This window comes from Trichosurus vulpecula, chromosome 3 (assembly GCF_011100635.1).
Source record: "Trichosurus vulpecula isolate mTriVul1 chromosome 3, mTriVul1.pri, whole genome shotgun sequence".
Classification (NCBI taxonomy): Eukaryota; Metazoa; Chordata; class Mammalia; order Diprotodontia; family Phalangeridae; genus Trichosurus; species Trichosurus vulpecula.
The window spans coordinates 179,159,594-179,174,034 of NC_050575.1; the positions used below are offsets into that span (position 1 = coordinate 179,159,594).

Consider the following 14,441-nt stretch of genomic DNA (forward strand, 5'->3'; position numbering starts at 1 on the left):
TGGCAGGATGGCCATTGAGATCCTTTCAAATTCTATATTCTTTAATCATGTGATCGAAAAAGTTTTTTTTAAAGGATTAAGTTGTCATCATTTGAGCTGAAGAAAGAAAAAAAACCTAGTTTCTGGGGGGAACCCTGAGATATAGGATCCTAAACTCCTACAGACCAGGGTGGAGGCAGGTGGGCAGCTAAAAAGAGACTAAAGGATTTTCCTTTCTACCTCCAGATCCTTAGTAAATTCAACAACTCTTCCTGAAGTCCCTGAGCAGCTTGAGTGGGTAGAAGGAAAGAGAGGTCAAATGACAAGAAGAATCTTGAAGAACCCCAAGAATTCTCTAAATCTCGGGGTGGGCGGGCAGAATCTTGGCCTTCTCTTGAACATTTTGCACCTTTGTCCCCCAGTCTTTAATTTACTTGGTCATAGATTCTGGACAGTTAGCAGATGAATCTAAAATAATTTCTTTATCCTCTTCCGCCAGGGTGAGCATTTACTGAGCACCTTCTAAGTGCTCAATGCTGGCACATCTGTTCCCAGTTTGTCAATGCTAGATACTTTTGAAGGAGGTTCTAGCTTCTCTAACCTTGGGGCTGAGAAAAGACACTCACATTTGCATCTCCATAGTGAAGGAAGAAATTGGAGCTAGAGTCCCACTGGTGAGGATGATGGTACGCACTTCCTGTTGAATTAATTCATGCATGCTAAATCCTGGACTGAAACACCAATAGCTCAATATCTTTCCTGCAATTAAAAAAAATGACACACTTTTAAAGGCTATTACTATGGAGAATCTATGACTCCAGAGAAGAATAGCTACCCCTATGTTCTAAATAAGGATTTTTCTATTTTGATGAGGCTAATTAATATCTGAATGTATGAAATAGTCTCATGTGTGAATAGCTACATGCTTAAAGACTATATAATTGTCTAGCAACTTTCAATTATATTGGTGATAAACTTTATGATTCTCCTATTTTAATTTTCTGTTTTTATCATTCATTCACTGTCACTGACTATATTCTTTACATTAGAAATACATAAGAGAATATTTAAATATAGTCAGGGAATAGAAAAGGCCAGCAGAAACTTCCATTAGGTCACTAATAGCCTTCAGGTGACATCCTATCCTGCTATCATATGAATTTAGGTTATATATATCTTTGGTGGGGAGAAGATAAAAGATGCATAAATATAGGAAGTTCGAGCATAAGCAGCTGACACAAGAAGGAATAAGCTGAATGCCCAGCTCTCTATCACACAGGCAGAATGGGTATCTATTTAATCCAGCCCCACAGAAGCCACAGTAATCAAGAGATGGCACCATATTACAATTATACTGCTTGGGCAGTATCAAGACCTGGGGATAATTCTGAGCTTGGATTTCCAGGAGAGGGAATCCAAACCTTCCAGAGAAGTGAGAGTAGAAACCATTCTGTCTATTTCAAAGGAAACAGTGACAAGCTAGTTTAGAACATATGCAGAACATTATACCAGTCACCACATTCTCTCTCATCACCAATCATACACAATTTCATTTAAAGGTAACATATATGAGGCTTCTAGACTACCAAAACAAGGAGGGCAAAATTACCAGATTCCATTTTTCCACTAGAAACTGGGAAAACCAAAAGTGTTTTCATGAAACCACTTATTGCATAGCAAGAAATAAACAATGTCATTAGTTTATATACAAGATCAGTCCAATTCCTAGAAATGCCTAATTGGTCTTGAACTGCAGAGTATAAACATACTCTTAATAATGGGTTCTACTAACTGTGAAAGCTGAAACGAGTTAATACAAAGCAAGAATAGACTGCAGCTGGGAGGCACTGAACTATCTGTGGTAAAAGTATGGCCAAGGCCACAACTTCTCCCTGACTTAACTTTTAAGAAATTCTGGGTATTCAAATTTATAAAAGCAGAAATCAAACACATAGCTGTAACTAAGGCTAAAATTCTAAGTATATATCGCAATTTCTCAGATAAAGAGGAAACTAAAAACAGAAAACTCTGGGCTGTCTTAAGTTTCAGTATTGGTTTTTTTTTTTTTTAAACAAGACAAAACTTGTAAAGTGAGGATAGCATTTTATTCTTCACTAGACCTCTAAATCTAAACTCTGGAGACAGGATTGTGATTCTCTCCTTCTCTCTCTTTCTCTTCTCTAGAGTCGGGACACAAAAACAGTTTTAAAAAGGAGGTCAATTCATAGGCTACTTTTTGCCTTGTTTGAGTGGCCTTCAGGAGGGACAGAAACCTCTGGCTTACAACTGACTTCCCAGAAAAAAAGGACCCCCTACATATTCTAAACATTTTGACATGAAGATACCTGAGAGTCCCAGTTATTTGAATATGGTAATACACTCTGGGCCTATGATGTAATCTTTAACTTCTTTTTTCTTTTTTTTCTGGGAGGGTGCAGGGAGAGGCACGGCATGCAATCAGGGTTAAGTGACTTGCCCAGCATCACATAGTTACTAAGTGTCTGGGGCCACATTTGAACTCAGGTCCTCCTGAATTCAGGGCCAGTGCTCTATCCACTGAGCTGCCCCTAACCTTTAACTTCTGAACACTGTTTGTCAATGTGAAGTTACACTGCATTCACCAAACAGAACTCAGAAAGAAGGAGATTATAGTCCTGATGTTCACTGCTCTGGAGAGAATGCATCTGGGATTAATGTGTTTTATCTGGGTCCCACATGTTCGGAATGGGAACTATTCAGAATAGGTAAACCAGAATAATGAGGAAACACAAAATGAGACCACATGAGGACAAGTTAAAGGAAGCTGGGATAGTTTACTTACAGAGGATACCTCCCGAGGGGAAAGAAGAGGAAGGAGAAGGAAGGCTAGAAAAGGGCAAGAGATGTTTTCAAGCATTTGAAGAAATAGCATACTTCATTGTTTTCTTTTTTAATCCTCAGAAGATAAAACCAATTTCAGAGGCAGATTTCAGCTTAGTGTAAAACAAAATGAAATAAAGAACTTCCGAACCAATATAATTCCCCCAAAATGGAATGTGCCACATCAGGCAGTAGTGAGCTCCTCATCACTGGGGGTCTTCAACCTGAGATTAGCTGGCCACTTTGTTGGGCATGTTTATAAAGGTGACTGCTGGTCAGCTGGATTAGATGACAAAGATGGAATATATTCTCAAGAGAGGATAGGTTTAAGGCAAGTTAAAGGAGAAAAGAACAATGAAATCTAGCAACAAAAAATATGGATGTGGTAAGGCATAGCTTTCTAAAACTGAAAACATGAGGGAAAAAAATTGCTGGGCCACTTTCCTTCTGAGAAAAAACATATCCCATCACTTTGGAATGCCCGCCTCATTTCATTGTCTCCCCTCTCACCCACTCCTTGCCCTAGGCTCTCTCTCCTTTGGATAAGATTATAATTGGCAGCTTCCTATAAAGACCAAAGGAATTAAATTACTTCCTATAAGTACACTGGAGGGAGGGGCTAATCCTAGAGAGTCTTACTGAAAAAGAAAAATATTTCAAAGGCTGGATTTCAATGGAAATTATTTGAAACCAAGCCCACTAAACAAGTACAAAAGCTGAGCTGGCTATTCTGCAGTCAGGAAGCATTAGTCAGGCTAGTGCCCGACCTTTCTTCTCAGTCATGTATGGTGGACCCTTACATAATAAGGTCCTTTCCTTACCTAGGTGCTACAATTGCTTTCAGCTTGACCCTGGATGCAGCAGTTCTTAAAAGATATGTTGTCCTAGGGACAGCTGTCCTACTTTCCCCTTAGTTAAACCACACACTTGATTTTCCAGGTCTGCTCCAGACAGCTTTCCCCATTCTGAACTATCTAAGCAGCTTGTTGGACTAGGCCAGAAATGACCTGATCCACTGTGAAAACTTGAAAGTATGGACAGAAAAACAAAAGATACACATGCACTTGGGACATGATGGTGAAGAACACTGAAGCCAGAGAGAGGGCAACAGGGCTGCCCTAAGAGGTCAGATTAGGATTAGAAATCTTCAGTCTATAAAATCAAAGAGGGAATATGAGCTAAGAAAGATAGAGTAGTGAGAAAAACACTAGGCAGGGGGTAAGAAGACCTGGGTCTTGCTCCTGCTCTGTTATGAAATAGCTGTGTGACCTTGGGCAAATCATTTAACTTGGCCTGAGCTAAGTTTCCTTATCTATAAAACATGGTAGTTGGATAAGACCAGCTCTAAACCGTCTCCCAGGTCCAAGATTTTCCCAACTTTTATGATAATGGGGGATGTGATATGGGATTAAACATTTGCCATGGACAATTCATCAAGAAGCAATAGTAACAATTTACATTCAAATAGCACTTTAACAAAGCACTTTCCTCAAAAAAACCTAAGTAATACATGCATATACCAAGAATTGACCAGGAAGAAGCCTAATGAATTATGAACATAAGAGCAGCAGAATGGCAAAACACGCTGAAGTCCCAGAACCTCCTCAGTACCTTGCTTTTTGGCCACAGGAGCACTCCAAGTATCGTTTCTCTGGGTCTTCTTTCTATTGCTGGTGTCCAAGTGGATGTGGACCTATTAAAAGAAACACAAAATTGCTCTATGGGTTGCTAAAGAAATGATAAACAATGAAATTTTTGCTATTATTTCTACTAGCAATCCAGGGCACCCAAAGCACCCTGTATACTGGACCCTTCCGCCTTTGAGACAGACTCTTCCTGCTGTGTCTTTGGGAGGTGTGCCAAAAAGAAATTTCAGCATAGCCAGCTGTTATAACATTCCCAAATACCCAAAGGGGCTCAGGTACCCTGGAGATGGTAAGCTAGAATTCATGAAACTCTAGTATCCCCCAAGTAATGATCCCTTACCTTATAATATTTTGAGATGGTATGCCCCACCATGGGGTTGGCTACACCTTCTGGGGGGTCGATACTAAAAGCAATCTGTGAGACAGAGACACAAGGCAGGACAAACTATAAAAATGACAAAATCCAGGAAGAAGCATGTAAACAATCAAATAATTAATTTTCTGTTTCTGCCTCTCCTTCCCTGCCCCGAGAACTTTTCTTCCTCTTACAGAATCTTTACATAATATCTTTTCTCTACAGAACACCAAATAATGTCTGTGATTCAGGCCAGAGAAGAGCAATGTTCTGGTCCTCGCACAGACCATGGCATAGCAGAAAATAAGGCAGAGACAAGTCTGGGACCCATTCAATAAATAGTCTCTCAATAACCAGAATGAATACCAGGTGCTTTTCTCTACAGCACGTCATACTATTCTGCACAGACAACTTCCTAGAATTTCTATAACAGAAAACTTTTTTGGGTAGAAAAATTCCGTCTTTCTCAGGGTGTTGAGTATAAAATGAAGAGATAGAGCTGGGATGTGACACACTAGGCCATTCAAAGAATCGTGTGAAACTTTTCTTTTTTTTTCTCTCCCTGCCCATTTTTTTTAATTGAACAGTTTTATTCTGCCTTTGAATAAGAACTTTGTTTTAATGTTGCAAAATACACTGCGGGTTTGCTATGCTGCGCCTAAAATGCCTCACTCGTTAACCCAAAAGGCTAGGGAGACACACCAATTCATACCACCACAGCATGTATCACTGGTTATTTACAATTTCTCTTGTTTGAATAAGCCTGGGACATCTCAGATGGGCTGCATAGTTATTACAACAGTATAGTACTTGTCTTTATGTTCAAAAACCACAAAAAGTTGTTCAGTGTCATAATTTACAGATCCTCAGAAAGGTTGTGTTGGTAACATGCAAACAAACAGCACTAAACAATATTATCTCAACTATGACTGCCAAATACTGGACCTTAAAGGAGAAACCAAATTACAAAATACTTCCTTTGTCCTATGAAGGACAAAAAAAGTGGCTGACTGCCTGGAAGAGACATGCTGATCAAAAATGGACCCTGGGACCCACAGTGGGCTTTTGGGGCTCAGTGCTGTAGAAATACAAAAGATTCACAAGACACCAAATCTAAGAGATGGAAAGGACCTCAGAGACTATCTAATCTATCTTGTAACTTTACAACATAGCTGACAAGTGGCCATCCACCTTTACTTGCAGAGCTCCAGAAAAGGGACTGCTCTTCCTCCTTCACAAGCAGCCCATCCCATTTTTGCATGCCTTTCTTAGAGACTTCCCTGATGACAAGCCTCACCTACCCCTCTGCAGCTTCTGCCCCTTGCTCCTGGTTCTCCCCTCTAGGGTATCAAGCAGAATAAGTCTAATCCCTCTTTCATGGGATAACCTATCAAATACTTGAAGACAGTGATCAGATTCCATGTTTCCTTCCCCCAAAGTCCTTTCCAGCCTGAACATCCCCCTAGCTCTTTAAATCTAATCTCATACGGAGGGCATCCAGCTTTGTCATTGTGATTGGCCTCTTCTGCATGTGTTCCAACTTGCCTATGTCTTTCCTAAAATGTGGCACCCAGAACTGGATGCTATACTGCAGGTGGAGTCTGACTTGGGCAGAATACATCAGAAATATCACTTCCCATATTCTGGGGCATTATAGATTTCTGCACATAGCCATAAGCTAGAGTTGGCTTTTTTTGGGTTCCCCCAAAAAGAACTATGCTTTCGACACCTAAGATAAAATTAGAGAAGCAAAATATATACGTATAAAAGATCTGAATAATATACGGGGCAGCAAATCATTTAATGCCAAAATGAATGGCACGAGCAATAAGTAACACAGGAAATCGGAAAAAAGGGGAAAGCTAGTGCATGAAACAATTCAAGAAGACCTCATGATGAAGTGGAAATTACACTGACTTCTCCAAAGGATTGGTAGAATTTGGAGTAGGTGAAAGGGAAATGGAAGGACATTCAAAAAAGAGGGCATAGCATAAACAAAGGTTTAGGTCAAAACCCAAGGAGACTTATACAAAGTAGAATGAGGAGATCAACCCGACTAGAGACAAGGCTCATATAGAGGGATCGATGGAAGAGAATATGGACAGGTGGAATGGAGGTCTAATTGTAGATGGCCTAGCGTTGAAGTTAAATCTTATCTGGGAAGCAATAAGGGGCCAGTGGAAGTTTCTCAGCAGGGGATGAAATGATATTGAAAATTATGAAAATGGCATTTTAGGGAAATTAACAGGAAGTTGTTGACATATCTAGGAATGAAGCTGCAGTGGGAGTAGAAAGGAGGAGCATAAAAGAGAGACACTTTGAAGGAAGAATTGACAAAAACTGGCAACAAACATAACACAAGAAAGGGAAAAGTTAAAGATGAATTCGAGGATTTGAATCTAGGTGATCAGAAGAATGGTAAATGCCACTGATGAAAACAGGAAATTAGGAAGAGAAATCAGTCTGAGAAAACCCCAGATCAGATGGTACTATATTTGATTGTTGGACAGGCTCAAATTCTATGGTGTCTACCAGGTTTATACTCAATAAACTTTCTGCAAATCCCACTCCCCTCTCCCCCACCCCAATGAAGAGAAAAACCACTTAACATCACATGGGCCATCCCCTAAATACTTCATCTTAATTTTAAATTGAAATTTCCTTTAGGAGATGTTATACAGCCCAACTTGTCTTATTATGACTAATAAAGGGAACAGCAATAAACAAAAAACCCATCATGTGAAAGTAGCAAATCTGCAGATGCCCAAGCCTTTCTAAAATGAAGCTAGTCAACTGGAATTTCACTCAACATTCAATAAGCATTTACTGAACACCGACCAAATGCTATTTATTCCTCCTTTCCCAAGTTCAGATTTATGCAGTGCTTCATGATTTACAAAGTGGTCTCTGTACATTATCTCATTTTAACTCAGCAGTGATGTTGTACAGCAGTACAAATATTATCATCCCTATTTTACAAATAGGGAAACAGAGACTCTGAAAAGTCAAGTGAATAGATTATCATACTCCTTCTGAAAGGCTTTCCAGTTTGAGCATTCAAAACATGTGCGGTTATTTACTGCTGGTGGATAGTTAAAGGCAGAAGTCCAAGGAAATGCAAAACAAATGAGGCAAACTCACTGACACACTTTGGGTTACAGATGACGTTAAAGGAAACATTTCCCAAACTTGAGGCAATTCTGTGTCATATTTGCTGAGAGAGGGAGCATGGTGCAGTGCCAACAGTGACGTTAGAATACCTGGGTTCAAATCTTGGATCTGCCATGACCTACAGACCTCCCTAAGCCTCAATTCTTTCTGTAAAGAAGGGAGTTAGTTGGATTACATGGTCTCTGATGTCCCTTCCAGCTCTAAATCACTTCCTCTCTCTGGCCCTCAGTTTTTGTTTTGAAAATCTGTAATAGCAGAGAGTTAGAATAGATGGCTTCTTTCAACTTCACATGTGTGATTCCTGTGAGGTCCCGGGGAATCCCTCATCTAGAAGGAACATCCTATTTCTGCTCTTAAGTTTGGACTAAAGAGAAAACACTAGTTTCTCTAGATAGTACTGCCTCAGACTGCAGGGGAATAAGCTCCACAGGCCAACATCACAGCAAGGCAAGGGCCCTTCTTGTAGCTTTTGTCAGTTCTCTGGACAGCAACTCCAGCAGGACTTATGAGACCTATTCATGCTACTCATCCACAAAAAAGAAGAGAACAATTACTACCTCTATGCTGCCAAAGAGTTGTTTTCTTTTTATCCATCATCCCTCTGGTCAAAAATATAAGAATCCTTAGAAGCAATCAGAAGAGGAAAAAGGGGAATCCTTGTAAGGAATCTGGAAACACTAGGAAAGCAAAATCTCATTTCATTCAAGTAGATTTTTTTTTTTACCCTCCCTTTCTCATGAAATGGCATAGAAGAAACCAGGAAATCTCTGCTATATATCACTCCAGAGTAAGTGAACAGGTGACAGTGACAAGGGACCTTTTGCGACAATGACCCTTTCACAATTTGTGTTAGAAAAACTGAAGCATACATTAAGAGTACTAGCACTGCTGTCTGTTTCCAGGAATCACTAACAGTGAAAGAGAGAACACCAAATGAGGACAAATCTAATTACACTGCCTTGGTACTTGGAATGAAATACCTAACATACATATACGGTCCTTTGAAATTCTGTCACACTGACCTACAACAAAACAAAGAAACTACTGACATGTACAGAAGGTACTGATTAAGATGCCAAACCTAAAAGTAATGATAGTCTAGCAGCCACTCCTTTCGTGAGTACTAGAGAGGGCAGGATAGAACAGAGTCCTTGTCAACAGAGAGAGAGATAAGGAGTGGGAAGGGGAAACCCAGAGCAAAGTATAATCACTTAATCTTAATCAAAGCATAGTCACTTGATCTCAATCTTTTGGTCACAGCCAGAAATGCTGCTAGAAAGTGACATCAAAATGCAGGATGTGCCAAGAGTTAAGCAACTCTACATACTCTAGATCTAGAACAAAGTGCAGGTCAATTCTCCTTCCCATCAGTTCATTTCATAGCATTTGAATCTGTTTTTTGGCTTAATTTCCCTTTTCTGTAACTAGCACCTCTTTTAGGACTCATGATGAAACATGCCACCCACCTCCTAACAGAAAGGTGATGAACTCAGGGTGCAGGATGAGTCAAATATTTTTTGGATATGAACCAATACAGGAATTTGTCTAATTTAATTATACATATTTACCTCAAGGGTTTTGTTCTTCTTTCTTTTTCAATTGGGAGGAAGGGTATGAGAAAGAAAGAAAAAATATTCTTAAGTAAAAAGAATTAAATTTTTAAAACTAGCCCCTCTTTTATAGAGCATTTGTGTGAGAGTAATGAAGAAAAGAGCTGTTTCCCTTAGTTTTTTCCAGTGGTCCACAGTTTTATACACACGGGTTTTTCCATCCCATAGATCCTTCAGAGATCCCATCCTTCAAAGCCTCGCTCAGGCTGCACCTTCTAAGTTTTCCTGAACAATGCCAGTCATCTGTATTCATAGCACTTGCCATCTTTCCCACCCATTCTGCCATCTCCTAAGCTTGTTTTAGACCATGGTCTAATTGTTTTATGTGTGTTCTTTCTCTAACTAGATTATAAAAGCTTCCAGGGTAAAAACTATGTTTTGTACCACTCTAGTCCCTTATGAGTAGATGTGTTAACAGATTAGATAATATATGTCTTAGCATAACAGATAAACAGTTGATGCCCAATAAATGCTTACAGAGCTGTACATATGTGATTTGGGGCAGATCTAGCTTTCTTAAGATCCTGCTGGGCTGAGCAATGTTTCTTTTTGACCACTAAAATAACCAATGAGCAGTGGGATAAGTAATTATGGTAGAAGTTGTAGGCAGACGTGGTTTGGTGACTGGCTTAGCACTGAGAACACAGGCCCTTTCCATTCCATTCAACAATGTGGGTGTGTAAAGGAAGAAACAACAGGATTTTGAGTTCCTTACAATTACAAGGAGCCAGGTTATTTTGCCAGGGTTATCAGAAAAACTAAAAATATTTCTCTAACTGCTTTGCTCAGGTTACCTGTACTCTTTCCAATAGCATTTACTAAGCATCTACCTGTGGTAGACTTTCAGGATGACATCTAGGGTTTCATCCAACTAAGAAAACACTGAAACAAATTAAATTGATTTCATAAACTTGCACAGATCACCTAGAGAAGTCCTCGAACAATAATGATAGCAGCTCTGAACAATATACAAAAGTAGGAAGGGCCACCATAAGGCCTATGCTGATTCCATGTAAACGCTTTGTTGAAAAGATCACTATCCAACAGAAGGATCTCTAAAAAAAAAAAAAAAAAACCAATGCTATGTAATAAATACTTGTGGAATGAATACACGTTCCACTTGTTGAACACTGATAGTGAAAAGCTGTGAACAAACCAGAACGTCTGACATATTCAAGGACCATCCATTTCAAATATGTGATTCAACACGAAATAACATATACATAGAACAGAGATGGGAAAAACTCTTTTGAGGATTAGCAAATCCTTAATGAATCCAGACATCTGGCATATCCTTTCCCTTCCTCTCCCTCCCTCCTTTTTCTTCAAAAATAAAAATTAGATTTCACAAGAACTCCCAGCTCCATCTGGTGGTGATGAGAAAAGAACACACCACTTTCTGAACCTTCAGTTCAGAAAGAATTAGCAGCATAATAACAAGGACAAGAAACTAAGGAAGGGCAGAATTTAAAGTGATTTCAAATGCTGGAAATTCTAAAGAGAACACAGGAGAATTATGGCAAACCAAAAAGAAGAAATTGTTGAAGGAGTATAAGTCTGTGTTAAGTATCACCTGGATAAGACCATAAAATATGAGATTCCCAAAGTTCTATTTTTTTCTGGAACTATCTGGACATAGCTGGACCTGCTCTTAATGAGAATCAAGTTGCCTGACTCCTTCAGAAAATGTTTATGGTCACTGCCAATATTTGATAGAAAAACAAACACTCTTATAGGGCATTGGGCAGTGTGGCATAAACGGCAATAATAATGGTGGTAGTAGTGGTGGTAGTAGTAGTAGTGGTAGTAGTAGTAGTGGTAGTAGTAGTAGTAGTAGTAGTAGTAGTAACTAGTAGTAACTAACATAAAACAGCAGCAAAAATAGCTAGGATTTATATAATGTCTTAAAGGTTTGCTAAGTGCTTTACATATGTACTGGCCTTAGAGTGAGGAAAACCGGGGGTCAAATCCTTTCGCAGACGTTGACTAGTTATGTGACCCTGTGCAAGTGACTTAACCTCTCCAGATGTCGCTTGCCTCATGTGTAAAATGAGGAGACTGGACTGGATGGTCCATTCCAGGTCTAAAACTATGATCCATGACCAGGATCCTAGGATTTTAAGACCATGTCTCAACTTGATGCCTTTGATTTCCATCCAACAGCTTCTGTTAAGTCTTCTCTCAATGCACATCAATTAAACAATGCTTTTAGGTACAACTCTTTTTAGTTCTTGAGGAGGAAAAGCCTCTTAGTGTCTGCCAAATTTCTTACTATGTTTATGACAGAGAAAGACAAAGAGGGGCTGAATGATTTACCTGAATGATGTCCACCAGCTTTTGTAAGCCTGCTGTATTGTTAAATATCCCAGTGCCTATGGATAAGGAGAAAAATGTGAGTTCATCTCATATGAGTACAAATAGACATCTAGAACAAAATCATGTAACACTGACCATCTTATCTCTCTGAATGGTCTCCTGGTCAAGAATTATGGTCAAAAAATGGCTAAAAGGAAGAGTACAACTAGACCTTCAGAGATCCAAATAAGCTACTTTAAATGACCACACTGGTCCACAGGCCCATAAAACCTCAACTAGACTGCAGGCAACGTGTATACCTCTGGTTTATTCCTTGGTAGTCAGTACTATTAGTTTACGGACACTTGAGGTTTCTTTTGAAGCTAAATGCTTAATACAGAATTTGTTAATGAAAAAGCAGCTCAACTGCTTTCCCCAGAGGAACAAATGTGTGAAGTTATACAGGAAAATCATTTTATTTCCTTTGGATTAAAAAAGGAATGTGGAGTTGATTAGGGGAATAACCATGTCACTTATCCCTACAGAGTACGTAATTCTAACCAGGAATTCTGTTGAGACTCTACTGTCAAAATTGCTAATAAAAATACTGGTTTTACAAATCCAGTGTAACTCAAGTGCTGAATAATGTTAATTCCTTAATGTCAAAATTACAAGGGATAAAAAAGTTCACTTGATCTTTGTAAACAAAAGAACATACCCCAAGTTATATTTCAAGGCAATTACAATTCAGTTTGAAAATGATTCTTGGTGATCGGCAAAGCTAGGGGGGCTGCAGTAAATAGTCACCAAAGCATCAATAGTGAGTATCCCGCTGGCCCTACTACATCATCGCAAAATTCCTTAAGTTATACTGGCCATGTTGATGGCTCAAATACAAAGAATCAATCTTAGATTAAAAAGTCACTGTCTCTTCATCTCCCTTTCTCCTCACATACAATGGGTACCCCACTTGCTGGGAAGGGGGAAAAAACCATTAAAACCAATCACGAAACAGAATGAGACAAATTTGGATCTAAAAAGTTGCATGCTGAGAGAATGACTTACGTCCTGCCATGAATTGTATGATCTGCTCCAGTGACTCCAGGAGGGAAGACTTGGTCTGAAAGGTTATGTGGGCTTCGGCAAACAGATCAAAGATATAGCTGCCAAGTAAAAGGAGCAGAGTTTTAGATCTGACAAAAGAACACTGTTCAAACTTAGGAAGAAAGATTCAGATGCTCGTGTTACCCAAAGATGGGCACTGGTTTTAGGCACCACTGCTATGCCAAAGCTTCCTACCTATGGCTCCTTCTCTTGCCTTACCTTTGACAAGTGAGATGGTAACTTCAGCTGTGACATACTCTTTTGTGCTGGCTCCTTTTTCTAAGCTTACCTCACCCACAAGTGATGCCTGCTACATCTTACACAAAGAATACACAAAGGCCCTCCACCCAGCAACATTTATCTGTTCAATAGAAGACAGTGCAGTACAGCCAAATAACAAATCGGATATTTACCACTCATGAACCTGGGCAAGATCCTTCACCTCCCTAGGCCTCAGTGTCCTCATCTATAGAATGAGAATGTTGGACTTGAAGGCCTCTGAGGTCCCCTCAACGTTTGAAATCCTGTTATACCTTATCTACCCAATGATTCCCTGATCCATTGCCCTGTTGGCACGAGTGCACACACACATTCACACACACAAATTCCTAGATTTTTCATGTTACTACCTATAATTGTATTTTATTCAATATCATTAAATACAGCATGGAAAGTCAAATGAGCTTATGTCCAACATGCTCCATTTCTACTGGATAAATTGCAGTGCTTCTAAGTGGTTCTTCAAATTTCTGAGCTTTCTCCTTCATTATCCCAGGCCAGAATGTTGAAATTAAATAAGCACAAGCAAAGAAGATGTAAAAGTTTCTTGGCAGATGATATGATAGTTTTCGCTACAAGATCCTATTCCAACACCTCACAGTATTGAGGATAGGTGGCTCTGCAAGTCCAAAGACTGACTCTGTAGCAGAGTACAAGTGCAACAGGTTCTGCCATATTGCAGAAGGTCTGAGTGTGGTCCCAACAACTGCCTGAGCCTCTTCTTGAGAATAAGTAGAGAAAAGTACAGAGGGACTGGTCACCTAGAGGCTGGCCACTTGGTAACAAAAGAAAAATGCAGAATGGCTCTCGGTACTGCCCCAAGACCTTCAGCTTCTGAGGCAAAAAAGTCGCAAGGGGATGGGGGGGGGGGCGGTGGGGAAGATACCAAGAATCAGCTTTCATTCTAACTATACATATTGATTTAGCTACTAGTATTCTAAATGTGGGATCCCTGTCCAGTGACACAACACTTGAGAAAGTGAATTCTATCAACCTTCACATTTTTGTCATAAACATATACAGAAGACAAAAAGAAGCTGAATCTAAATGGAAAAAAAGGTTAGGATTCAATTTTAAATCATCAGTTGGGAAAACATCAGCATGCAAATAGTTCTCTTTACCTATAGTATAGATCCTATACTA

The 14,441-nt window shown here is 39.5% G+C and overlaps 1 protein-coding gene across 2 annotated transcripts in view; it reads right to left on the reverse strand.

Annotated features, from left to right (window-relative positions):
- The window catches only part of RTEL1 (regulator of telomere elongation helicase 1), a 94,681-nt gene that overhangs the window by 46,216 nt on the left and 34,024 nt on the right, over positions 1-14,441 (reverse strand). For both annotated transcript variants that reach the window (XM_036750451.1, XM_036750453.1), the window contains exons 12-16: positions 12,981-13,078; positions 11,937-11,992; positions 4,825-4,899; positions 4,450-4,531; positions 606-738 (exon numbers count right to left, since the gene is read on the reverse strand). In XM_036750451.1, coding sequence (XP_036606346.1) covers positions 606-738; positions 4,450-4,531; positions 4,825-4,899; positions 11,937-11,992; positions 12,981-13,078 — 444 coding nt within the window. The remainder of the gene's footprint in view (positions 1-605; positions 739-4,449; positions 4,532-4,824; positions 4,900-11,936; positions 11,993-12,980; positions 13,079-14,441) is intronic.